A 26,197-nucleotide genomic window follows, 5' to 3' on the forward strand; every position below is an offset into this window, starting at 1 on the left:
ATGTCCCTAGACCCTTTTTTTTTTCCCTGGGAATATGTGAGTTCCCATCTCTTCAAAAGGAGGAGTTTGTTTTCTGTGGCAGTTCTTGGAACTGGAACATTAAGTCTGATGCCAACTGAAAAATTGATATGCAGAGGGTGCACCCTGCTGCTTTCCAGTTGCTTGAATTCTTACCCTGGAGCCCTGGCTGCCTGTGCTTTTCTGGGAAACAAATAATCACATCAAACCTAAGGGATTTGTTTGAAGACAGATTTGAGCATTCAAGAACCCTTTTGTTTAAATGAGGCCTCAGACAGAAACTGGAGATCCTTCATGTTTAAGTTGCTCTTTGAGCAATGGAACAAAGTACAGTTTCCTAGGCTCCTCTGTCCCATTTCCTTTCCCTTCCTTTCCACAATAACCTCTGTCTCCTCTTGCTTTCCTGAGGACCTGGTGATGCTGACAGCTGCCCTGTCCCCAGCCCTCCCACACCATCCACCTCCTGTGTCCCACAGGCTGCATGCCAATGCATGCACTGGCTGGCCAGTTCTGATCACCCAGAACACTTCAAACACTGTAGGGAACTGCTGAGCACATTCTTGTTTCTTTTTGGAAGGAGGGCGTGATTCCAGATCTTTTCCCCCTATCCCTCAGGTTTTATTACAGAAACTACAGGAACTCAACCTGCAGATTTAAAAGAGAAGGAGATAGACAAGGTGAGTGTGTAAATTTTCTTACCCTAAGAAATAAGGTTAACAGGGAAATGTAGCAGCAATTTAAGTGACAACAACTAAACTTGAAATACACACCCCAAGAGAAGGGCTCTCTGTCTTTTCCTCTGCCTTGTGAGTTTAGGTGAGCTTCTCTCTTGCAGCATTTTAATTTTTCATTTAACCTAAGAGGACAAGCAGGATGGAGTTACAAATTACTCCAGCTATAATTAACTTGCAGCGTATGCAGAGCTAATCTTTGCGTTGGCAGCACGGATACAGGCAGGAAAGCCTTTCTCAGACCAGGTCCTCTGTGCCAACAGTTCTGGTCAATGATTATCCCTTGCAAAAAGCCTGTGACATACTCCCCCAGTCACCTGTTTACATCCCAAAGCTTCTCAAGTTCTGCTATTTCAAGCTTAACTCTTGTGACCCTACTCAATGCTATTCAATCCAAGTCTCTTTACCATATCCTGCAAGGCAAACAGCTTCAGGTCAGTTTTAGTAAGCAGTGCTATGTCATGCCTCTGCTCAATGACTCTAAGTATGCCCACGCCCATATGTTTCCTAAATTTGGATGTCTGTGATAGCAAACACCAGGGCCTGGGTGGGCAGTCCTGTTTCACCAAAGAAGAATTTGGGGCATTTTTGCTCTTTGAGCATTCTCTTTCACCTTCTGAGCATTTCCTGGATGAATTCAGATTTACTAGAAGATATCAGCTAAGCAGATGAGCAAACCAATTGTGACTCCTGCAAAATGTTTCTAAGAGGTGGATGAGTCAGATAACAGATCCACAGAGCAGAAGATATCCACCCCCTACAGCAGCAAACTGTCAAAGCTTACAGATAGTATGAAAACAGATCATGTATGGAGTAATATTTCTCCTAAATACTCCACCAGACCCAGTGGTTTGTGGCTCAGGGACTTCCTGAAGCAGAGATGCTGTCTGTCTGTCTGTAACAGCCTAGACAGACTTTTCTTCCTGGTATTTCTTCAATAGGTTCTTGAACCCAAACATTTCAGTACTCAGTGTCTTGTGGAAATAAGCTCCTCAGTCTATGTGTAAATTGCCCCTTTCTTTTTGATCCTGGCACTTTCTAGTCCACTTTCTTTCCTCTTCAGTCTTTGCCCACTCTCCATGCCAAGTTTTGTAATGAAACTCTGAGACAGAGGGTGAGCAAGCCCCACTCACTCCTTAACTTCTGCTCTCCTTTGGAAAATGCTCTGATGTTTTATCCCAGGGGAACCAGTAACTATGACCAATTTTTATCCCAGTACACTCACACACATAAGCATCATCTTTGAAAGTTCCCTCCCAGCAGCACTTCTGTATTGCAAAAGGTACAGGATTACTCCTGCAAAAACAAATTATCATCATCAGCTCAACTGCATCCTAATTTGCACAGTTTTTGATCTGTTATGAGTCACTGGAGGAGCTTATCTGAACTGCTGCTGTCTGCTGGCATGCTGACATTGCACAGGATGCAGAAAAATGGTGATTCCTCAGTGTATTACCCTGACCTCAGCTTGGCACCCCATTTATGCCTGTTTCTGCTCTTACTGCTCCAGGCCATCCATGTCAAAGGTGAGGTGTTGCTCAGTCCAGAGGGCACAGACACAGAGAAGGTTGTGACCCTCCTCCAGCTCAGGAGGGCCCTGGTTTAAGCACAGCTCTGCACGTCACTGTACTGGTACAGTGGAGAGGAAACTCTTCTGAAGGAGAGGCAAGAATAAGTGGTTAGGGGCAAGGAGCCAGAGGAATTTCTTTAATTGGCTTTTTCCCTGCATCCAGCACATTCTGAGCACTGTCAGCAGAGGGGCAGAGCTGGAGATGGCTAACAGCTCTCAGGCCTGCAATGCTCTGACTGGACAGACATTTACATATTTCTCCACAAATCCCTCCAACACTCCCATGTCTACCCTTTCTCTGTTCTGACTATTTATAAGCATGATTGCATCTTGATCTAGAAAATACTGAATGAATTGTCTTTAACCCCTTCAGAACAGGAAACTAGCATGTTTTAAAAAGTTTGGCTGATTGTTGGTACAGCTCCATCTCACCCTTCCTCACTTCCTGCTGGTTTAACTGAGCCTTTGGTCTCACTCTCTGGCTTCCCATTGCTCCTGTGCAGTTAGGAGAGGCTCCCATGCATAGCTGTCAGTCCCACAGATGTAGGGAGCAGAGCCCAGCAGCCCAGCAGTTTGCCCTGCTCACTTGGGTTTTTAGCTTTTGTTCTTTTTTGATGGTTTGGGTTGGAAGGAACCTTACAGCCCATCCAGTTCCACCTCTGCCATGGGCAGGAACAACTTACACTACCCCAGGCTGCTCCAAGTCCTGTCCAGCCTGGCCTTGGACATTTCCAGGGACAGGACAGCCACAGCTTCTCTGGGCAACCTGTGCCAGGGCCTACCACCCTCACAGGGAAGAATTTCTTCCTAGTATCTCACCTATTTGTTTCTCTGCATTGAGCAATCCTGTGAAGCCAACCATTTCTGTCTTGTCAGAGGACAAAAAAGTCTTTTACACAAAGCAAACAAACAAATAAGACTGAGTAGAATCCATTAATAGGTTACTGAATAGGACTTGCTTGCCCTCTCTGGTCCAGAACTGAGGCTCACAGAACTGTGTTGCTTAACTGAGTTTTCCCATTGCTTGCAGTGCACATGGAAGAATTCCCTGCATCCTGAGTGCAAAGCAGGTGGACCAGAACCTACCATGGATATCCCCAAATTTAGGATAATACACACACATCTGCTTACATAACGAATTGAATGGGCTTGGTTTACAGACCTGGACATTTGATCTGTGGCTCAGCTTGGGTGTGGGAGACACCAAAGTAGCTACAAGCACCTCTCCCTCCTAGCACTGGGTTTTGGAGTGCTGCATGTACCTCAGACGCTGGTTGGAAATAGCTCTGGATAAGACACACTGGCAGTTGCGGATAAGTAGGAAGCAGCAGCCAAGACTGGATGTCAGGAGAGGCCAGGAGGGGATGTCATAAAAACCCTGTGCTGCTTGGAGTGCTTTCATCCACGGGAATTCTTCAAGAGTTGGCTCATGAAGAGTTGCAGCTGTCCCGTGCTGCTGGCAAGAGCAGCGTGGCCACGTGAAGTGTCCGGGCGATGGCGGCTGGGGAATTCCGCGTCTCTTCCTAACGGGACAGAGGAGGCTTTCAGCAGACACTGCTGAGCTTCATTTGGCACCTTACAAAGAGAAAACTTGAAAATCTGCCCCTACTGCTTTGTCCTGCTTCCATGCTGCTCTGCTGTGCTGGCTGTAAAAGGATGATCAGTCAGGGCTCTGCACAGCCTGGGAGCTGTAGGGAACCACTCTGCAAACAGTTCTTGCTCCAAGAAAAGCCTGGCGCGCTCTGTGCAGCCATTGTGCCACAGAGCCCAGGGTCTCGACCAGCCAGATTTTCTAACCGCAGATTCCAAGTCATTCCTCTCACATTAAAAAGTTTTTGCCCCACAGGGAGGGGAACTTAAATCTTCTCAAACAGATCTGCTTTTACAGGAGGCTATTTTAGGCATTGATTCTGTAACAGTGAAGTTATTGGACAAATGAAGAACATGGCATATGCTGTCGCTTGGAGCAATTTGCATTCCTCAGGTGCTAAAAGCTTTAAATACTTCCTTTGGGCATGAAATAGATCTGCTGCCAAAGAAGCCAGCATCCTGAGAGTGCCTGTCCCACAGACTCCCACAGGGGAAATGTCTGCAGAGCTGAACTAGTCTGACCCCAGGAAATCCTCCCCACAGCTCTTGTTATTGCTCAGTTTCTCCTTTAAGTTTCAAAATTCGCTGAAAGATCAGTCTGATGTTTGGTTATCTTCCTTTTCACGCACTTTCCAGGTCTTCCTCTTTTATATTAATACCACATTACAGCTGGGATGTGAACCATGCAAGTCAGGAAGTCCGAGATGCTCTTTCAAAGCCACTCAGTCAACATTGTTAATCATTTTTAAATGATTGTTTTCTTTGCTAATACACAAACGGCTCGCTTCAGACTGGAGCTAAACACATCTGTGCAGCCAGCAGGTAACCTCCCTCCAGGAGTTTCTCACTCTTGTAAGCTTATTTTTATCTATTTTAACTACAACATCATAGAGATCTCTAGTATCAATACCTTTGAGATTTATTCATGTTTCCTTCCCTTTTTTGGTTTTTTTTTACACCATTACAGTAGCAGTGCTATCATGCTTTACAATGATTTAAGGGCTTTTTAGTGCATTCCTGAAGTTGCTTTGGGTTCCAAAGTGTATCAGCTGCTTTTTCATGGTCAAAAAGAATGAATATTGTGTAACAGACTCTGTGTTTGCTCCACTCATGGTTTGTTTGGGTATTTTTTTACACCTTCTTATTAAACTGGAATAGTAACATTTGGAAATTCTGGGCTCTGTTCATGGTTTCCAGGAATGTCAGAGTTTTTCCTCTGGCCTGCTCACATTTGAGCATGACTCCATGCTTAAATTAACTGGTTCCTATTTCTGCCTTCTTAAGAACCTTTAGCTACTCATACTCCTGGCTGCACATCCAAAGCTGCAATATCCCCTAAAATTATAGTCAGCAATTTATCCTTCTTTCCAAATTCACAAAAGGGGTAGACAGTAAATACCTATTCTCTGCATCACTGGATCCTAGCTGGTGCTATCCTGGTATGAGTATTTTATTACAAAAATGGGAATAAATCCACTTGAATTCATCACTTTTTCTCATACCCTTTCTGCAAACACTTGTTTATGAATCAATGGCCCAAGCTTCATGTCCTCAGAATGTTGTGAGGAAAAATCGTATTTTGCCCCTATTTTTACCATATGCTCCATCTGGATAAAAGCTGAAGCCAAGAATTTTTTCTGCAGGCCAGATACTTGTTATTTGGGGAACTGAGGGAGTAATTAATGTAGCTTTCTGTAAAGCCAGCTTGTGACCATGCATGTTCATCAGAATGCATGCTCATGCCTTTTTGGAGTAGAACCACTAAATCATTTGGGTTGGAAGGAACCTAAAGATCATTCAGTTCCACCCCCTGAATGGGCAGGGACACCTCCCGTTATTCCAGGTCCTGTCCAACCTGGCCTTGGACACTTCCAGGGATGGAGCAGCCACAGCTACTCTGGGCACCCTGTGCCAGGGCCTCTTCACCCTCACAGGGAAGAATTCCTTCCCAATATCCCCTCAGTCAGATTGAAGCCGCTCCCCCTTCTCCTATCACTCCAGGCCCTTATCCAAAGTCTCTCTCCAGCTCTCTTGAAGGCCCTTTAGCCACTGGAAGGGGCTCTGAGGTCTCCACATGCCTTCTCTAACCCAGGCCGAACACTCTCAACTCTCAGCCTTCGTATTGATGAACTAACGATTAACACGAAAAACCGAGGAGTGGATGCTGAAACCAGCGAGAGTTCAAACGCTGTTTTACAGAGGGTCTGTGCCCCACAAAGCAACACCCACGACGAGACACCCCCGAGGCAGAAGAGCCCCTACACCGGAGCCGGCTCTTCCCCCTCACGGCCGCGCCTCTGCGCCTGCCCCGCCCCGGCCCGCCCCTCACGGCAGCTGCGGGGCTTCCGCAGGGCCGCGGCAGGGGCTGCGCGCGCCCCGCCCGCGGCGGGAACGGGCCCGGCAGGTGCGTGAGGGGGAGCCCGGGAACGGCCTGGAACGACCGGGAACGGCCGGGGAATGGCCACGAATCGCCGGGAACGGCCGGGGCGGGCGGAGGAGGGAGCTCGGGTTCCCGGGGCTCGACCGCGGCCACGGCGCCGGCAGCGCCCGAACAGGCCCGGCCGGCCTTGCCCGGCACTGCTGGGCGCGCCTCCCGCTGCAGCCCCGGATTCCGCTCCAAATCACGAATGTACTCAACCAATATGTAATTCTGATGAGAAGGCTTTTTTTATTATTATTTTTTTGGTTTTTCGTCATTGCTCCTTGTTGCCTCCTTTATTGTTTACAGAAGGATGAGTTAGGTTTCATCCCAAAAAAGCTCAAGATGCTCGGTAGGGAGTATGAGCAAGGACTTGAATTGCAGGGAAATAAGATCCCCAGCACTTAGTAAGGTGAATAAAAGCATCCTTTTTGGCTTATTTTTGCAGTATTAGGGTTGCACGTGCTGTCAGAATCTGTCTGTGGAGAAATTGACTATATTTATGGTTATATTAGCTCATGCCTGCACTCATTTTTCAGTGTGGTTTTCTTTTTTTTTCTTGCTTCTGACACTGTTTTCCAGAAAACTATACATTATTATCTTATTTCTGGTTACTAATAGAGTAGACTAGACAGGAAAGGCAGAGAGACATCATTCATGCTGAGAACTCATTGAAGGATCTGCCTTAAAATGTCTGTTTAAGAGGTTATGGAACAAAAAAGACAGGAATAACTGGCAGGAATAAGTTGCTAAACTGGCAGAAACAGGCAGGAATAAACTACCAAACCAGATGCAGCCCCCAAGGACAGTGTTGCTAGTGATGGTTTCAGCAGCAAACGTGTCACTAATTTTTAAAGAGGGTTCCAGGGGAAATCCAAGCACTGCAGACCTGGAAGTTTGACCACCACCAAGTGAATTAATAGCAAATGTAGCAAAGTAGGATTATTGGAGAGCTGCATAAGTATCAGGGGGGGAAAATCAATGTGGCTTCAAAGTCATGCCTTAAAAGAATGCTGGAATTTTCTTAGACCCAGGTCTAAGTAAGCATGTTGAGTTCTGGCTCACAGTCTGTAGTCAGATTTCAGGAAGGTTTTAAACAGGAGCCCTTTACCTGGACATAATAAGGGAGTTCCCCTGTCACAAATACACAGCTGTTGCAAAGATAGCAAAGAGGATGTGACTAAATGGGCAGCTCTCCTGGTGGCTGGAGGTCACCGTTGGGGTGCTGTGGGGATGGTTTGTAGATGACATGGAAAATCAGTGTTTCCAGCTGGCTTTGCCTTATTGAAGGTGGTAAAGAGGGCTGAGGGTGGTCAAGTGCAGGTGTAAACTGATTTATATGGGTGGGGAGCAGTGCAAATTCCCCACACAAAATGAGGGAGTTTTTGGAGCAGTATTAACTGATTCTGTGAACTTTTCTTTCTTGGTCAAATCTCCCTTTGGCTGGTGTTACAGGGGTTCAGGGAAGACTTTGCCTGGATCAGAAGGGTCCAGTCCAGAGTCATGGAGGATGTGTGGAGGAGTCCTGGGTATTTATTCTGTTCTTCCCCAGACTCCTGCTCTTGACCTGGGCTGGAGAGCAGGATGCAGGGAGAGGTATCCTTTGGTCTGACCTAGCATCTGTTCCCACTGCAGATCTGTACAACTGGGAATTGCTGTGAGGAATTCTCCAGAACTGGCAGTGTTTTATGTACTCTTCATTATTCTGGCAGAAAAATTGATGTACCTGAGGAGGGTTGTGCAGATATCTGGACCTGGGAGCCAAAACTACAAATGCCAATTTCCAGTGGGATTTGTATTTTTCCCTCCTTCTTTTCATGAAAACTCATTAAATACCTAAGGAAATGCCTGCAAATACAGTCTTGTTAGAAGGATTGAAGAATCCTCTGTAGACTCTCTTGTGCCTTGAGTACAGGGGGTATCTGCTGCTGAGCTGGGTTCTGCACAGATTTGCAGTGTCTCTCCAATTCTGCCTTGCAGGCTTCTGAACCACTTGCCTGAGATGAGCCCAGCAGCCCTGAACACTCCAGGCACTTGTGCTGATTCTGCTCTTGATCCTCTTTTTCTGACTTCCATACCCCTTTTTTTTTTTTTTTTTTTTTTTGTTATGTTTTTACCAGATGTGTTTAACAGCTTGTAGTTCATTTGGTTACAACAGGATTAGTAAAAAGTGATTAAACCCATGGCTCATTATTTGAGGCCCAGGAGTAGGATTTGTTTATTATAAAAGCAGGAAAATCTAGATAGAAATGAAGAGCTGCAGAATTTGTGTGTGGGTTTACAGAAGAGGTTGAGCCTCCTCCTTTCCAAATGCACAGGGCTTGGATCCATGGTATGTGTTGCATTCTACAGTGTGATTTTTCTTGGGCAAGAAGAGATTTGTATTTGCAAGCAACATCCTTTCCAGACAGTGTAGATAGGCTTTGAGACAAAGAGCTTGGTGTTTCAGATCTTGCTATGAGCAAGCAGGGCCACAGAGCACATTAGGAATGTGGGGTTTTTTTCTGGGTTTTTTCTGGGTTTCTCAGCTGCTGTTGCAGCCCCTCACTGTGCACTGTGTTTCTGTCCTGACCCATTTCTCCTGGCTACAAGGCAATTTCCTGCTGCTGTTTCCATTGGAGATGCTGAGATGTGTCAAGGATCAGCCCAGAGCAGTGAAGTTGCAGTGCCCTGAGGCTGCTGCTGCTGTAACGTGTCAGTGAGAGCAGCTTTGGGAATGATTTAATTGGAAGTGCAGCAGGTGCCAGGCAGCTCAGATCCTGTTTCTGATGTCACATTCCATAAGAGCACAAATTACCAGAGGAGTTAATGCTCCACTCGAGTCAGCCATGTTTGCAGCAGGTCTTTCTGTGTGGCTGATGAGCTGGAAGCTGCAGTTAATACTGTCAGGGAAGTCTGGAGCTATTGTCCTCAGTGGGAAGTGTGCCTTGAGTGTTCCAGAGGGTCAGGCTGAAATGGGGAGGTGTTGCTCCTCTGCCCCTTCCTTCCTGCAGCTCTTTCTCCTGACAGGACTCACTTGCCCAGGCCACCAGGCAGTTCTGTCTGAGGCAGGCTGGTGAGTTCTGACAAAAAAATGCTAAAAGCCACAGTTCAGAGCAGAGTACCTGGCATGCAGCTGTGGCAAGTCTCTGACACCACTGAATTATTGTAATAAAGAATTAGATGTTCAGAAAAAAATGAAACCATCCTACCTCTCTGCCAGTCATGCCAATGTGATTTGATTTTTTTTCCTACCTATTTTTATATGTTTGTGTCTGGATTCTTCTGAAGTGAAACATAACACTGTTGGGGAATTGGCACTGGTGATTCAGATTGTAGCAATGCTGAATTTCACTGTAGTGAAAATAAACTGTTGCTGGTGGAACTTCATTGTGAGAATCATCAGACCAAGATAAAGATTGTTTTTAATATTGAAAGTTTTTGTAGTAATTTTTAAATGCTGATGATCTGGTGGAAAATGAGTGGCAACAGTTAATTACTTATGTATATACTTGCTTGCAGGTTCAGCTATAGGATTCTATCTCCATTTCTAAGGCTGCATGATACTGGACCCTTACATCTACATGGGGTCCAATTTAGAATTGGTGTCTTTGCATTCTCTTGTAAAAGTCCTTTTTTTGAGGCTGACACTTGCCAAATTTAGTGCCAATGGGGGCATTTTAAAAGTTTGGTTTCAGCTTTCTGTGTATTCAGTGTAGGAAAAGTTTATTCCCCACTGACTAACAAAGGCTTAAGAGCATCTCCAGCACTGCCCATCTGGGAGATGGGCTTTTTCTGGACCAAGAGAAAACTGCAAATTACTCTGGAGTTTGATCTAATGGTGCACTCTTGGTATCAGATCTCCAGAATCTCTTGGGCTGTTTCAAAGCACTTTATCCAGTGAATAAATGCTTGTACCTGTTCAGCAGGTGTAAGGACTGCAGCACTGAAAGGGAAACACCAGCTTTGTGGAGCTCACATGGAAAGTGGTGCCAGAGCAGGAGAACAATTGCACAGTTGTGCTGTAGCTGCCTCAGGTCCATGCTGTTGGCTGGAGCAGTAGGTTGAATCTTCCTGGTAAGTTGAATCATTCTGGGGAGATTCTTACACAAGCACTTGTACAGCATGATAAATAAGTTTGTGACTGTGAGTAGGGCATCTCTAAATTTCCTGTGGAGGTTTAGATTCTGATCCAGTTACATTACCTTTGAAAATGATTGATATACAGCTTCTGTGGGCTTTCTGAGGCAGCACAATTTTTGAAGTGCTTGTTTTCTCTTTTTTCTGTCTGCTTAAAAGATTTTGTGAGCTTTAGGTAAAAAGTACAAAGTACTGGTTCATCTTTGCTTTTACTTTCTGAATTTTCTAACTTAACAGCAAACTTATTTCCAATGCTTAGTGGAGCAGAGTTGCTTTTATCTGCAGTCCTTAAAAGATAAATACTCAAACTGCTGGTTTCTGTTTGCTCATCAGGAGAGCCCAGTATTTGCCCAGCCTGGTGCAAACACAGCTAAATCTGTCACCTGCTGCTGCAGTTTGCACAGGTTGTCCATGTAGTCATGTCTTTCAGATTCATTGTTGTGCAGGGATGTGTAAAAACAGAAGTTTGTGGAAATGAGTGGCTTTTAAATAAGCTTTATAATCCTAATGATGCTTATATCCATTTTCTAGAACTATGCCAAGAAAAAGAAAGCTGTTGTCTCAATTAAGTGCTCTTCAGAACACCAGCAGCTTCCCTCAGATCAGTGCTGTGGAGCAGCTGAACGCTACACCTGGAGCAGATCCTTCTCCAAAAAGCAGCAAATATTTTGTGATAGAGAAAAAAAATTCTCCTCAGCTGCAAGAAGATTTTTTCAACCAGCCCTGTGTTAGTCTGGCCAAGTCCTTTCTGGGACAGGTAAGGCATGAGCACTGGGATTCTTGCACTGGATTATGTGCTAGCTGATAACTTAGTGTGAAAGGATGAAATTCTTTTTTGCCATTTGACTCCTAGGCTTGGCTATTTTAGGAATACAGCTCTCATTCCTTCTCTTGCTAAGTGCAGTGGAATTTAAAGACCAGTAGCTGAATCTATTCTTGATGAAGTCAGAGGAGTAATTTTTCAGATTTAGTCTGTCACATTTTTAATTGGGGTTTTTTTGGTGGAGTTTTCCTTCCTTTTTTCTGTTTGCTAAAATGTGCTTAGCTACTTGTGGTTTGAAGGCTGTTTCAGGCCCATTATCTTCCTTTCAGCAATTGCTTTACTTGTTTTTGTTTCTTGCTTAGCCCAGTGGAAAGCAATGCTCACAGTCAGCAGCATCTTCTTTGCCTCCATTTTACTGGCTTGTTATGCTAAGGATTGCACAGTCCCACAGTTAGGCTCTTTTCATGCCAAATATTGCAATTCCTGTCTTTTGTTTCTGAGTTTCCAAGTCATCACCTGTTCATGCAAGGACTTCTCCCTTAGCCCATTGCATAAACTTTGAGGAGTCTTTGGCCCTTGCTGAAAGCCTTTGGAAATCAGAGTGGTGGAGATTGACTCTCCTGCTTAGTGAGTCCTTCAGAAACTCTCTGGCTGGTTCCAGGGGAGGGAGTTCCCTTAGTGTTTTCCCTATAAAAAGTTCCAGTCCTGGACCTGCTAAACTCAACTGCAGAATGTGTGTTCAGTTTCACTGCTATGCTCTTATCTTCTCTTTATACCTTTATTGTCTGCAGGGTGAGCAGACTCTCTGGGTTCTCATGGCTTTAGATAACTTCAGGAATTTGTTCCACAAACTGTTGGTTTTGGCCTGTTTTGCTGCATCCAGCCTTTTTTTTATTTTCTAAGGATATCTTGCTTGTAAGTGCTCTTTGCTCTGCCTTTTAGCCCTGCTGGGTTTCTTTCTGGCGTGCCTTCACCTCTCTGTGATACTCCACATGTGTTGCTATCTTTGCAGACATCTTGCTAGAGGCTTGCCTTTCAGGCCTTAACCTTTGGCTGCCTCTAAAGTTCTTCCCAACAAGCTCCCTCACTTTACATAGTTTCCTCTTTGTGCTGGTGGGCAGGACTCTGGTAGATTATTTTTGGACTTTAATGCTTGTGAAAAGACCCTGAACTTTATCCTTCACGGTCATGATACTGGGTTGTTTTTCAGGAATAAGTCTTTGGAAAAGACTTTGTGTTTTGCTCCAGATCTGAGAACTGAGTCTTTTCTCATGAGCTTCCTGATTCCTTGCTCTGCATAAAGTTTGATGGTGTCTAAGCAAACATTGCACATGTCCTGCTCTATCTGAGGATGCCTGAAGTCTCCCATTACTGATACATTTTTGTTGTCTTAATGGCTCCATCACCCTCATGCATTCAGTCACTTTGGGCAGATGATTTTTGAGCCCTAATTCTGTAGTTTTCCTATTTAGGCCTAGTATTCCAAACTACATGATTTCTATCCTAATTTTACATTTTCTTTAAAGTATAACCTCCAGTTTCCCAGCCTATGACCCAGCCTATTCTCTTATAAATGACCTCCAGTTTCCCAGCCTATGACCTCCAGTTTCCCAGCCTATGACCCAGCCTATTCTCTTATAAAGGTAATTTAGTGTTTCCTTCATTACCTTCATTCTACCAAATTTTGGAGGCATCTGGTATATTAATCTTGCTTATCTTCATGATACCTGAGTTCTTGGAACCAAAAAAGGTACATGCAATGAATGGCCTTTCAGAGGGAACTGCCATAACATCAACATAACATCCTCAGTGAGAAAAATAATCTTTATGAAATGGCTCATTGTGAGAATGTGTTCAGAATTATCACCATTTTTAAACTTTTTTATTCAACAGAACATTTGGTGTGTCTGAAGACAGGGAAATGCCTGGATGCTTTTATACCCATAACCTAACCATTGCATTTCATCATACTGAGGGAGAAATGCAGCCACATGGGTCTGGTTTTGGGGTGTTCCCAGGCACTTGCTGAACACCTATGCTTTTTTTTTTCCATAAAAAATAATAAACATATTATTTTCAACAATTTGACAAGTGCTGTAGGGAAACTGTGGTATACTGGAGCTGCAGCTTTGGAAACCAACTCCTGGAGCTTCCATTATGGATCAGATCAATATCTGCATTAGCAATCCAGCACAAACATCTGTTAGGAATTAAGCTTTGTTTTCTGAAGGTCATTTTTGAACAGCTGCATAATTAAAGTGTTATAATTAAACTGATTGCTGGTGCCCAAACAAGACTGTGCTGCAGTATTTCATACACGTTAAGTAAAGCACAAAGTTTAGAAATCAGGTCAAACCACAAATTCCTTTGTACAAAGTTTAGTGGTTGTTTTATTTTCAAAGAGAATCTTTTGACTGTCATGTTTTGTTTCCCCTGCATCTGCTTTGTTTTATTTAAGGAGGTACCAGCAGCAAGAACACACTGTAATAACAAAGATCTGTTGTTGTCTGCCTGAAGCCAATTCCCATCTCTCCTTCACTGCCTTTCTCTGTGGTGCAGAAAATACTGAAATGGCATTGATGCCCTCTCTAGAGCTGATTATCTCTGTGATTTGGGACTGGGACTTGTTTGAAACATCTCTAGGGAGGGAAACTGTCTAATCATGGCAGTTGTTTAATTGTGCCACTGTCATATTTCTTCTGATCTAAGGAATATACAGTCATGATGCTTCAAGGTTGATATCAGCAGTGATTTTTGCCTTAAACCTGATGGATTGGAGTTACAGAAAATAACCACAAAAGCACCTCCATGGGTCTATGTAGGATCATAAATTGGTTCTGTTTCATACTGCCTCATCTAGACACTCCAGGCATTTTGTGGGGTGAGAGACAGGTGGGAACTCCTTGTACTGGGCTCTGGAAGCTGAAAAAGTTGGAGTTAGCTTATAGCCTGCTCACTGGAGAGGATTTACTACCATCAGGTCCTTTCTTTCCAACTTCTCTGTTTCCACAGCTCTTGCTGTGGTTATTTTGTACTGAGGGCTGGTAACTGATGCACTCTGACCTCTCTTTCAGATTTTAGTTCGCAAACTTCCTGATGGCAGAGAGCTCTGGGGCAGGATTGTTGAAACAGAAGCTTATCTGGGTGGGGAAGATGAAGCTTCCCACTCGAAAGGTGGGAGGCAAACCCAACGGAACGCGGCGATGTTCATGAAACCGGGAACTCTGTACGTGTACCAGATCTATGGCATTTATTTCTGCATCAATGTTTCCAGCCAAGGTAAGCTGAGGCTGAAAGAGATGGAATGCCAGCAGGATGGGGCTGACATTTCAAACTACAGGGGTGCTGCAGGTCACATGTGAGCTCTCTGTGGGCTCTCTGATTTGCTGTCACCATCCTCCCTTGGGACCTGGCCTTTGCCACTGTGACCAGAGTGTACCTGTGGACAGCACAGCAGGCAGGGCCCATCTCCAGCTGCCCCATTTGTCCCAGCTGGGAGCTGTGGGAGTTGTTCAGGCACACAAAGATTGAGAAATGAGGGGAAATCTGCATAGGATGGAGCTTTCAGTTTCGATGACCTGAGCTGCTCCCTCAGTCATATGATACAGTGAACCTTGTTCCTCTAAAGTGGTGATGTAGAGAAAAATCCAGAGTCATTAATGATAGCCTAAATCTTGGTGTCTGTTGCCATGGCAGGAAACTCCTCTGTCTCCTGCCTTTATCTTCAGAGGCTGAATGAAGTGTTGGGGAAAACAAAAAGTCTGAGATGTCCTAAGCTTAAGCAAGGAGTCAGTGGCAGCATTTTAGCTGTCTAGCTGTATCTAAAAGCCACAAAACCCACCCAAATCAAAATACCCAGACTGTTAGAGAATCTTCAGTCTTCTATTATTCTCAAGAAAAAATAATCAAGCTCTAATTAAATTATTCTGTAATTGACTGAAACTGTCCTTCACATTTCAAGACTCTTAAGAAGCATTACTGAAAACTTCCTTCTTTTTTTCTGTCCTGTAAGAATGACAGTATTTGCCTTGCAATGAATCTCTTGTTTAATTAGACACCTTGAAATGGCAGCAAGTGTTTCCTAGGAAAAATCTCAAACCCAATTTATTTCTTTTTCACTATTTCAATGCTAAAGGTTAAAAAGCTTGTGTATTCCTAAGTGGAAAGCAGATGTAACTGTGACCATGAATGCTCAGGTTTTGGCCTTTGGACAGAAGCCAAGCAGAAAAATGGTGCCACGTTAATGTGTGGGGGAAGAGCCTGACTTTGCAGCTGAGGGTCTGAGTCTGGTGGATGAACACATGTGAACTTCATTACAGTGGCTCTGCCACATCTGTTCAGATTATGAAAGCACATGGTTCATTTGTCAGGATGGGATTCTCAGTGATTAAAATATTAAGAGTCATACTTTTTATTAAAAAAAATGTTTAGCCTTTGAATTCTAGAAAGATTTCTTCGAAATACACACTTTGGGAAATTTTTCCTTATATATCTGGTTTTAGCTTTGTAGCAAAGCAGTTAAAGGGCTCCCTGAGGTGATAGAATTCATTGCATTTTTTGTTACAAACTCCCTCCCCATGCTGTCCCACAGGAGTGACACCAGGCAGAGCTGTCCCTGCCAGCTCTGTCAGAGCCCTGCAGTCAGTGCCATGGCTGTGCACGTTGTGCACTCCTGATGCAGCTACACAAACTGGAGCTGCCCCTTCTGTGTATTTGCCCAGTGCAGAAGTGTTGAAAGAGAGAATCTGGGGAGGAATCACACACGAGATGTTTTCTCTCCAGTTGTTTATTGTGCTGTGGTTTAGTCTGAGGGAAGGATTGAGGGAGTCATCTTCACATCTTCACAGAGCATTTCATTCTCTGGGTATGGGATTTTCAAAACTTTGTTTCCACTCTGGCTGTGAAAAAATACGAAGAAACCCTGGCAAAAAAAAACCAAACCAACCAAAAACCATCTCTTGTGGCATAGCTTGGTCCTTCTTCATTGCACACTCTGAAGGCAAACAGCTCCAAGAGACAAGTGAATCCTCTGAAGCAGTGGAGCTGTGACTCTTTAGGGATCACTTGTTTTGATACACAACCTCAGAGCCTCTGACTCCAGGTGGAATAAACCTTCTCTGTTTATTGGTTTATGCTGAGGTTCAGGCTCCAGTATCATTCAGGGATGGGAAGATTGTGTCACCCACAGCCCTGGGTTCATAAAACCATAATGAGATGGGGGGGATCCAGTATTCTTTGTCATGAGGAAGGGGAAATCTTCATGCACATCAATGACATAAAGCTTCATTGTGGGGAATTTTACTGTGAGAGGTCCTCCCATCACTGAAATACTGCAACTGCCTGAAGCCACAGCAGGCATCACTACATTTGGAGAAATCATGGGTGGTAGAGGAGAAGAGCTTATAGAAAACATACAGCCAGAGTCTTTTACTGTGCATGAATCCTGCAGTATATCCTGAGCAGCACAATAATCTCAGTGCTAGGAGCTTTCCCTAGAGTCCAGAGACATGTGGGGCTTCCCTTGCCTCAGGAAGAGGATAAATGCCAGTCATGCCTCTCTTTGACTTAGCTGTGATCTGTTTCTCTGGAATTTGCCAAGGTCTGTATTTTGCTGCCAGATCTGAAAGAACAGCTTGTAAAATCAAGAGCCTGGTGATGCTCAGCCCAGGGTCACACTGCAGGGACTTCTCCCTAACTTTCAGCTCCTAGACTAGGATTTTGGAGGAAGTATTGGGGAGCACTGAGGTGGGTGGGTGAATGGAGGAGAAAATTCTCTCCAGTGGCCAAGAGCTGTTTGCAAACCTGGGAGCTGGAGCTGGAAGCTGCACTGTGGGGGTGTGGGACTCCACTGTCATGTTATGAATTCTAGCTGCTCAGGGAGAGAACTGGCCTCTGCAGTGTTGTTAGATCCCAGCTTTTAGCCCTGAATGCTGCTCATTATATGGAGTGACTCTTAGCAGGAGAGATGAATACTCAGCATCCCCAGCTGGCCCTGCTGCTGCTGCTGTGTGCACATTGGGCAGATGCTGAACTCGGGTGACCCTTGAGAATGAACTGCTGCAGGCTGGGAGGGGGAAGAAGCCAAGCTGAAGCACTCTGCAGTTGACTCAGCCACTTTTTGGGAATTGAAATTAAATTTCTAATGTGGAGGTCTGCTCAGGAGGAACCAGAGGCATGAGGGGAAGAAGGCTCATCATGGTAACCCTGCACTCGTGTCCTGCCTGCTGTCTCCACCTCTTCCCAAGGCTGTTCTCTGGGCAGAGTGGGGTGTGTGTTGCACACAGCTAGAAAGAACCTGGAAACTTCCAGCTGGAAATGCAGAAAGAGCAGCCAGAGACAGAAATTGCCAGTACCCCCTGGCTGGGCTGTGCTGCTCAGGGAGCACCTGCAGATTTCCAAGTGTTCATCTCTCTTCATGTGAACTCCCAAGGACTCGGTTCAATTCTAGTGTGACCACAGTTTCCATTTGCAGTTGAGATGGGTGAAAGCAAGCAGTGTAATGAGAGATTGCTCAGAATCCTGCAAGTTGTTCCTGGCAAGGGAGGCAGCAACATGATGGGAAGGATGTTTCTTTGTGCATTGATAAAAAGCAGAATTAGGACATGGAACATGTTCTTAAAAATCTGAAATGACCTTTGAGCTCTAAATCACTGTTAGGCCAGGGAAGCAGCTTTTGGCTGCCAGATTAGCATCAATCCCCCTCCTTGGAGAAGGGAGTGCCTGGGAACAGATTGCTGACAGCTGTTGGAATCCAGGCTGTTGACTTCACCGAGCTGCAGTCAGGGGTTCTGAGATGGTTCAGGGCAGCAGGCACACCTCAGAGAGCCAGGAACCAGGACCTCACTGGCAGCCCAGAGGGGTAATGTAGTTTGGGATTTGTACAAAAAATGAGAGGGATTCTATTTTGGGAAATCACATGTCCTTAGGGATCTGCCAGTGCCTACACAAAAAGCCTTTGCCAGGCATGAGTGTGGCTCCAGATGTTTGAGGCTGGAGAGGGAGAGGGGACTCTGGGGAGCAGCACTGTGCAGATGCTGGTGGGAGGAAAGCTGTGGGTGGCCAGCACAGGGGGAGCTGTGTGGGGCTGCACACAGGCCCTGTGCCAGTGCTCTCCTCACCCACCAGGGACAGGAGGAGACCTGGGCCCCTGCTGGCCACCAGGGAAACGTTTCTGTCCCACTTGGGCTGGAGATCCTTGTCTGACAGGGAATGTCTGCTCAGAGCTGCATCTTTGCTTTGCTGTCACCTGGCTGCAATAGCTGGGAGGGCAGGGGACCTAAGGCTTCTGACAGGGTGGCAAATCACATTTGAGAAAAGAATTTGTCAGTTTTGTTCAGTTTTTGTCATAGAAAGGTCTCTTCTGCTAAGTGCTGCTCCCAGGGCTGTGCATCCCACAGCCCTGTCCTGCCCCAGATTCCTGCCCTGGGAGATCTTCTGTGGCACATGTGTCCAGATCACACTCTGCTGGAGCTGTGCAGTGACCCAAGGCCGTGCTCATCCCAGCTCTTACACCTCCAGAGGGACTTTGGATTGGTACCAGCCCTGGCTGCCTCAGCAGTGACTGCTCCCAGTGCCTGCAGCTCCTTCCCAGGTTTCTCTTCAAGCTGTCTCTTTCTCTGGCAGCATCCAGACTCATTCCTCCTTGCCTTTGTTAGCTGGAGTTCTTGTAATCAGAGTTTATTAGAAATCCACTGGCTTTGGGAGCAGAGCTTTGGATGCCTCTGCCAAAACTGAACCAGATGTATATTTATTCCTGAACATCGTGCTGACATAAGAAAAAGTTCTTGCCCTCTGGCAAGCCTTGGAGCAGCAGCCAGACTTAGTTAGCAACATCAGGTGGAGCTGGGAAGAGCAAGTCAGCCCTGCAGAATGAAGGGCACAGAGCTACAGGACACTGGAGATATGGAGGAGGAAGGGAGTGCCCCTGGAGCAAAGGACAGGCCCATGGCTGGGTGCACCAGGCCATTCCCTCTTCCATCAGGCTGAGCCACGGGCTCAGAGCTGAAGTGCTGCTGGCAGTGGGCTGAAAGGTGAGACCTTGCCAGCAAACAGCCCCATACTAACCCCAGCTCTTGTTGTGCACAGGAGAAGGGGCTGCAGTGCTGCTGCGTTCCCTGGAGCCTCTGCAGGGCCTGGATGCCATGAGGGAGCTGCGCAGCGCCTCCAGGAAAGCACCCAGCAGGCTGCTCAAGGACTGGCAGCTCTGCAATGGGCCCTCCAAGCTCTGCCAGGCCTTTGGCATCGACAAGGCTTTTGACCAAAGGGACCTGACTCAGGATGCTGCCATCTGGATGGTGCCAGGACAGGACCCACCGGGGGAGCAGGACGTGGTGGCCACCACCAGGATTGGCATTGGCAACAGGGGAGAGTGGGCACAGAAACCACTCAGGTTTTATTTACGAGGAAACAGATTTGTGAGTGTTGTAGACAAGAAAGTAGAGAGAGAGATGGCAGCAAAGGGACATTCCCCTGGCAGCTGACGAGTCTTGCAAGTGACCAGGGACCAGGACATGAGCTGTGCTCTCTACAATGGCCTCAGGCTGCATCATGGCAGATAGAGGGGCCTGGGGGGTTTTTAACAATAAATGTATTTTGTCACAATGAATGGGGCAAGGTGGAGCTTTATTTGCAGGAGACTGGTGTGGGCCTCCCAGCCAGAACTGAGGCTGGTTTTGGACACTTTGGACACTGAAGGCCAATTTCTCCCTTGCCAATGGATCCAGGCTTAATTAAGGCAGGTGAGAGGAGAAGGGTCACAGCTCTGGGCTGCTCCCATCACTTCAGCCCCCAGCAGAGGCCAGTGCTTGGCTGCTGCAGGGAAATAGTTTAAAAATTGGGTGGCAGCAGAGCAGACTGAAAGGATGGGAGCTGGGAGAGAAGGATGTAAAGGGAGGATCTTGCTGTTGTCTGCAGCTACCTCAGGGGAGGGCATAGAGAAGACAGCCAGGCTGCTCTCAGACAGGATGAGAGGCAACAGGCACCAGCTGGAAAACAGGAAGTTCTCATTAGCTCTATGGAAAAAATTTTCCCCCTGAGGGTGGTCAAACACTGGAACAGGGGCCCAGAGAAGCTGTGGGCCATTCACACCTCCCCAGACAGGGTCCTGAGTGACCTGAGCTAACACCTTTCCTCTGAGCAGAGACCCCTTCCAACCTCTACCTATCTCTAATGCCCAGCTTGGAAAACAAGAATGGGTTTTTGTTCATTTTCCCAGCTGCTTTTGAAACCAGTTCAGAATTTATCACTGTGTGAACCCCCACTGCACTGCAGCAGCCTGGCTTGAGGTACAGAGAGGAAAAACCTCCAGGATTCAGGGCAGGACCTGCAGGACTGCAGCCACACTGGCTGGGTGACAGGGACACACCCTCCACCCCCACCTTAAGGTTCACATACAATAAAAAAGCTCAAGTTTCTTTTTAAATACTCTTGTCCCCATCCCATGAAAGAATTGGGTTCAGCCCCTTCTGGGTAGCCTTTTTTCTGATTGCAGTAGCTCACCTTGATGCTCAGGTGCTGGGGCTGCTTTAGACAGGACCTACAGTGGTGTTGATCTGAGTTTTAGATCAGATATGGCTTTTTGCTCTTCCCTACCATCCTGCAGCTGCAGGGCCAGACTCACTGAAGGGACCCAGAAGAAGCTCCCCCAGTGGCTGTTGGAAAGTAAATCAGCTGAAGCTCCCAGTTCACCCAGTTGGTGTGGGCAAGTGAAGCTGCTCTGGGAAAAGCTCCAGCCTCACACAGGCAGGGGTGAGCTGGCTGTCCCCAAGCCCTGGCATGTCCCAGGGCTCTTGCCTCTTGTTCTGGCCCTGGCATGGCTGGAGGAGCAGTCCCAAACCAGAGCAGGAAACACAGCCCTGTATCTCACTTTCCTGCTGGGTAGCTTTAACCCAGGCCAGGATCCCTGTGTGCAGCCACAGCCAAGCTTGTGGGAGAGGGACTGGAGGGACAAAACAAGCCCAGGGGGACAAGCCTGAGTGTCCTCAGCACCAGCCTCTGGGTGGAACAGGTCCCTGAACCTGCAGCTTGGCCAGCACCTTTCAGTCCTGCCCAACAAGCAAGCTCCCACCCCCAGGCACAAACTGGGAAACATGGAAACCCAGGAACACAGAGGCTGCTTGGTGAGAGCCCTGCTCCAACAGACACTTGGCAATAAGGATATTGGGGCAAGGAAAGAATGAGCTGTGACACAGTGACTGAGTCATTCATTCATGATTCCATGTTTACTTGTGATACTTTGCCTTCCCACCTGTCCTTGCTGCTGTGAGAGCAAACAGAATTCCTGGGTGCCCAGGGTCATTCCCTAGGAGCCAGGCCAGCTCCCCTGTGCCCTGGAGCAAGGCCATGCATGCTGTGCCATGGGGACAGGCTCTCATGGCCGAGTGTCCCGTGCTGGAGGGCACAGGAAGCACTCCCAGTGTCCCCCAGAGTTCTGCCAGCAGTGCCACAGCAGAACCCTCCTGTCCCACTCTGAGGATCCCTGGGAAGGCTGTGAGTGTGGCAGGGCAGGGATCCAGGCTGAGCAAGCACGTGCTGTCCTGCAGCAGCCCTGGAGAGCAGCTGGCACAACCAGGCACCAACGGGGACAACCTGCTGTGTGTCACGTGGCTAGACAGAACTGAAACCACCTCCTGCAGTCTTTAGGCATCCTTTAGACTCTCAGCATGGAGAGCATGGCAGGCTGCCTCCTCTGTGCCAGCAGAGTCACTTGAGGAGGGACTGGAAGACGGAGATGACGGGGTCCTCGTGGCTGGTGACCACCAGCACGCTGCGGAACTTGTCGAACAGCATCAGCAGCTGCGAGCGCCGCATGTTCTCGTTGTACATGATCTCCTCCAAGTGGTGCCGCCCTCGGAAGTAGTGCAGCAGCCTGCAGGGAGCAGAGCAAGGCAGCACGTGGGCCAAAAGCAGCTCAAACTCACACTGCAACCCCCAAGGTCTCCTCTCCCATGGCATGCAAATCACAAGGTTGTTTGGGTTATGTCCCTCATTTGCATGAAAAGGGAATTAAATCATGCCTAGCACAGAAATCCCCTGGAAAAGGTTGGGACTTGCCCACTGTGGGGCTCTGCCAAGGTTCTCCTTGGATCAAGAGGTTTCCCAGTCTGGGGCATTTCCCAAGACTGTCAATTTTCGACTTAGTTATAATTCCAGAAAGTGAACAAACACAAGTGCCAACGAGCCTTGAGAAGTCAGGACATGGCAGATTTGTTCTGTGCTCTCTTAGCTAAGCCTACAACTGCCCTTTGTCACAGCTCTCCATCAGGGGCCTTGGTACCTATAGTAGAGGAAATGTATTTTGAATATCTGTATGGAGGCTTTGCCCCAGAGGTCCCGGTTGCCCTTGATGGGCTGCAGCTGCCATGTCCTTAATTGGGCTGCAGCTGTAACCAATGAAGATAACTGGGATAAAAGGGGGTGGGTTAGCCAGTCAGGGAGAGCCTTGAAGGAGCCCTGACCTGAGAGAGAACAGCATGCAGAAGAAGGAGTCAGGGAAGATCTGCAGCCATGAGAATATGCCAAAGAGGTATGGACTTTAGAAGTCTGATAATATCATTATGGGACTCTAGAGAAATACTAGAACAACAACAGGTACCTGCACTGCCTTTTAGAATTAAGAGCTATTTTCCCTCACAGCAGCCCTAGGGGCTTTGTAACTACAGGTTCTGCACTCAGGGTTTGGGCAGCTTGGGTTGGGTGGAGCAGTCACAACAGGGAGATGGAAATTTTGGTGCTAGGCACCACAGAGAAGCTGTGGGAGTTACAAATGCCCTGAAGCCCTAGCTCAAACCATGCTGGCTTCTTAAATTCCCTGTTTTCTTTCAACAAAGACAGCAGAGATACCCCTTTGATACAGCCATCAGAAAACCATGGCCCTGCACAGTCAGTCACAGTAGGTCCATGACAAACAGCAGAACTCCCCAGAGTTCCCTCTGAGCCATAACACCAAGGCAGCCCCACATAAAGCCTGAGTTCACTGCTCAGCCTCTTGTCTCAACTCCCTCCCAAGTGTCACAGCCGTGCTGTGACTCAAATACTCCCCACTCTGTGAGGGCCCAAAGGCCAGAGTCCCTTCCCAGCTCCACAGCCAGCTGTGCCTGCACGTGTGTTCCACATCACACTCTGTGCTCCAGCAGCCTCTGCTCATGTTCCGTTACCCAGCTGCAGCTTCATGCCAGCTGACTGTAAAATGAGTGGAGATTACATGATCTGTTTTCCAATGGATTCATACAGCCCCCGTGCAGGAACTGCCCTCAAAATATTCCCAATACCCACTGGAGCACTCCAGCCTGTTTTGGAGGATGGAGAAAAGCTCCTGCTTTCCCTGCAGGACCAAAACCTGCCTGGCTCCTGCTGCTCAGGCTGGGCACTCCTGTCACCCACCACCCTCACAGGTGACTGGGAAGGAGGCACTGTGCTACAAGGGTCCCTCCATCACATGTCCCACTGCAGAGTTTCCACCTCTAGCCCAGTGCCACGTGTGTTTCTCTGCTTCCCAACTTGCCACATCCCTCCTCTCCCCCACGAGCTGTCTGTGGGCTCAGAGCAGGATCCTCAGTGGCAGCCTGGGGCTGGGCAGCCCCAGCTCCTCCTGCTGTTCCTCTGCCAGCTCAAGCTGGCACCAGTGTGGAGAAGGTCACTGCTGCCACTCTGTACCTGCAGCACAAGCTCCAGTCTTTGCTGTGTCTGGGCTGTGCCTCTGCCTTTTGCACTGTCTCCCACTGGGTACTGACACGAGGCTCACTGGGCACCCCCTGGGCCAGTGGCACCTGTGTGCACTGAGAAGTGGTCACTCACAGGGACAGTGTCAGGTCTGGGTGTGTCAAAGCCAGACTGTTCCCACAGGTGTGAACAGAAACATCTGTATTTTACAGCTCATCTCACAGTTCACAAAGGGATTTTGGGGATTCCCTATGCCAGGCTCTTGTGCCCATGTGCTCACACCCTGCCTCAGCTCTCTCCCATGCAAATGGTACAACCTGGCTTTCCACAGCAGCAAAGACTGAGCAGTTTGCCAATAAATAAATCCATCTTATATTCAGAAAGAGTCTGGATTTGTAACTGGTCAAGACTAAATACTTTCCACTCCAATAAAAGCTAGAGAGGATATTAAAGAATATCACCAAAATGCCAGCTGGAAGACACCCCCAAAGTCTAGCCCAGCATCCTGCTCCAGCAGAAGTATTGCTAATGCTGTGGAGCTTTTTCAAACCCTTCCAAGATGGAGATCCCTCCAGATGCTTGGGCAATCTGTCCTGGGCTGCACCACGCTCCCAGGGAGGAGGCTTTCCCAAAAGTCCAACTAGAATCTACAAGGCTGTCCTTGGGGCTCACAGCTCCAGAGAACGTGGGCACTGCCCTCACTTTTTGGGCAAGGAACATTTATGGGACACAATCAGCATGAGATGGCACTTCTTGAGGCACCAGCACTGTGCTTGAGTCCCTCTGAAGCTGCACAGCTGTGTCTGCTGACAGATGTGCACATCCAGATGCACTGATGGAAGATTATTGCTTTCCATTGCTCATCATTGTTTTCCCCTCCTCAAGTTGCAAGAGCTGCCCCTCCAACAGCACTGTTGGAGTGTTCCTACACACTAAAAAGAAAAGAATTCTCTCAGACTAGCAATTCAAATAGAATTAGTTTGTTTCTGGCCAAGGAGATATCCCTGCCACAGCACTGCTTGAAACCAGAGCAGAATTGTCCAGAGCTCAGTGCTGCCCATGAGCATTCCTCAGTGAGGGAAGGATCCCACCCCCCAATCTCAGAGCAAAACAAATGGACCCTGAAAGCAGCTCCACACCCATGGCTTGGGAGAGAAGCCATGAGTGAAGCCTCCAGCTTATCCAGCCTTCAAAAGCACTGCTAATGTGCAGTGAGGAAGGCTTGGTGTGCATTACTGAGGATCTAGCTCAAAAAGAACTTGTCTCCTTCTCCTGGATGGACATGCCAGCCCTCCTGTAACTGCAGCTTAGGAAAGAACTTGTATTTAAATTCCCATTCCATGTTAGGAGGGTTAATACAGCCAATGCTGGAGCCAAGCTTTAGTAATTCCTTATTTCCCCTTAAGGCTTCTGCCTTCAAACATGGGCTATGCAGGGCCCTGGCCAGGCACCAGCACTCTGGGCTGTCTGTGTAACAAGGGACAGGCACTCAGAGGCACCAGCACAGGCAAATGTGCCAGGCTGAGCTTTATTGCTGTGCTGGAAATAGCCCATCCCTCTGTGTGCACACACAGCATCCTGGGAAGGGCAAACACCACAGGATATTTGGGGCACCAGCTGTGCATTTCCAGCACTTTGCTCTGGAGGCAGCTGTGGGAGCAGAGCTGCTGGCAGGGCTGGAGCAGTACCTGCATGAGGGTAATGAGGGAGATCAGCTCCTGCAGGCAGCTTCACCATGGCTTTTTCTCTTTCATTGAGAGCAACAGATTTACTCACTCATCTCTGATGGTTATGACACAAAAACAGAGGAAAATACACCTACAAGTTGTGGTGTGTAAAACCAAGAGGGTCTGGCATGAACATTCCTACATGTGCACTGCAGCATCTGCCCACAGGACCCATCTGTTTATTGTTTATTTACTGTTTAATCTGTTTGTCCCTCAATCTTGCCTCAGAGCACTCTGCTCTTGTCAATTCAATCTGTAGTAGACTAGAAATTCTGACCTGGTAAGGCCTGGGGATTTGCAAAAGAACCTGGGGCAGCAGCAAACTGCACAACAAACATCACTCAGCTGGTTTCACAAAGAAATCAAATCAGTCATTTCTTGCATCTGCAATTCCCAAGCTTCCAAAATGGCTCTTTTACCCAGCTGAGGGTATGAGAGGGGAGCAATCACCACATCCTTTCCTCTCACTAGGATAACAGGCATAAGAATCTGCATCGCCCCTGAACTGGTCCAAGGAGTCCCCCAAAAATTCTGTCTTAAGATATTAAATATGATTTTGTTGTTACTTTGCTTCCTCAGTGGTTTTGTAATGACTTTGCT

The 26,197-nt window shown here is 47.3% G+C and overlaps 2 protein-coding genes across 17 annotated transcripts in view; one reads left to right on the forward strand and one right to left on the reverse strand.

Moving 5' to 3' along the window:
* Nucleotides 1–528: 528 nt before the first annotated feature.
* Nucleotides 529–19,815, forward strand: MPG (N-methylpurine DNA glycosylase). Of its 8 annotated transcripts, XM_071444367.1 has the most exons (6): nt 6,273–6,313; nt 6,638–6,740; nt 10,234–10,384; nt 10,979–11,204; nt 14,285–14,489; nt 19,296–19,815. In XM_071444367.1, exons 4-6 carry the CDS (start codon nt 10,983–10,985, stop codon nt 19,688–19,690), a joined length of 822 nt encoding a protein of 273 aa, XP_071300468.1. In that variant the 5' UTR covers nt 6,273–6,313; nt 6,638–6,740; nt 10,234–10,384; nt 10,979–10,982; the 3' UTR covers nt 19,691–19,815. The 8 variants fall into 8 exon arrangements, with proteins under 8 accessions (XP_071300470.1, XP_071300469.1, XP_071300463.1 ...); XM_071444369.1 differs by lacking the exons at nt 6,273–6,313; nt 6,638–6,740 and adding an exon at nt 529–695; XM_071444368.1 differs by lacking the exons at nt 6,273–6,313; nt 6,638–6,740 and adding an exon at nt 529–695 and having other exon boundaries at nt 10,237–10,384.
* Nucleotides 19,816–21,404: 1,589 nt separating this feature from the next.
* Nucleotides 21,405–26,197, reverse strand: part of NPRL3 (NPR3 like, GATOR1 complex subunit) — a 43,906-nt gene continuing 39,113 nt past the window's right edge. For 8 of the 9 annotated variants that reach the window (XM_071444357.1, XM_071444355.1, XM_071444354.1 and 5 more), the window contains one exon: nt 21,405–22,077. In XM_071444357.1, the coding sequence (XP_071300458.1) occupies nt 21,912–22,077 (166 nt within the window). In that variant the 3' untranslated portion in view covers nt 21,405–21,911. The other variant, XM_071444356.1, reaches the window with a different exon arrangement.

This window comes from Agelaius tricolor, unplaced genomic scaffold (assembly GCF_023055355.1).
Source record: "Agelaius tricolor isolate 1412-34295 unplaced genomic scaffold, bAgeTri1.0.p SCAF_19, whole genome shotgun sequence".
NCBI classification, from domain to species: Eukaryota; Metazoa; Chordata; class Aves; order Passeriformes; family Icteridae; genus Agelaius; species Agelaius tricolor.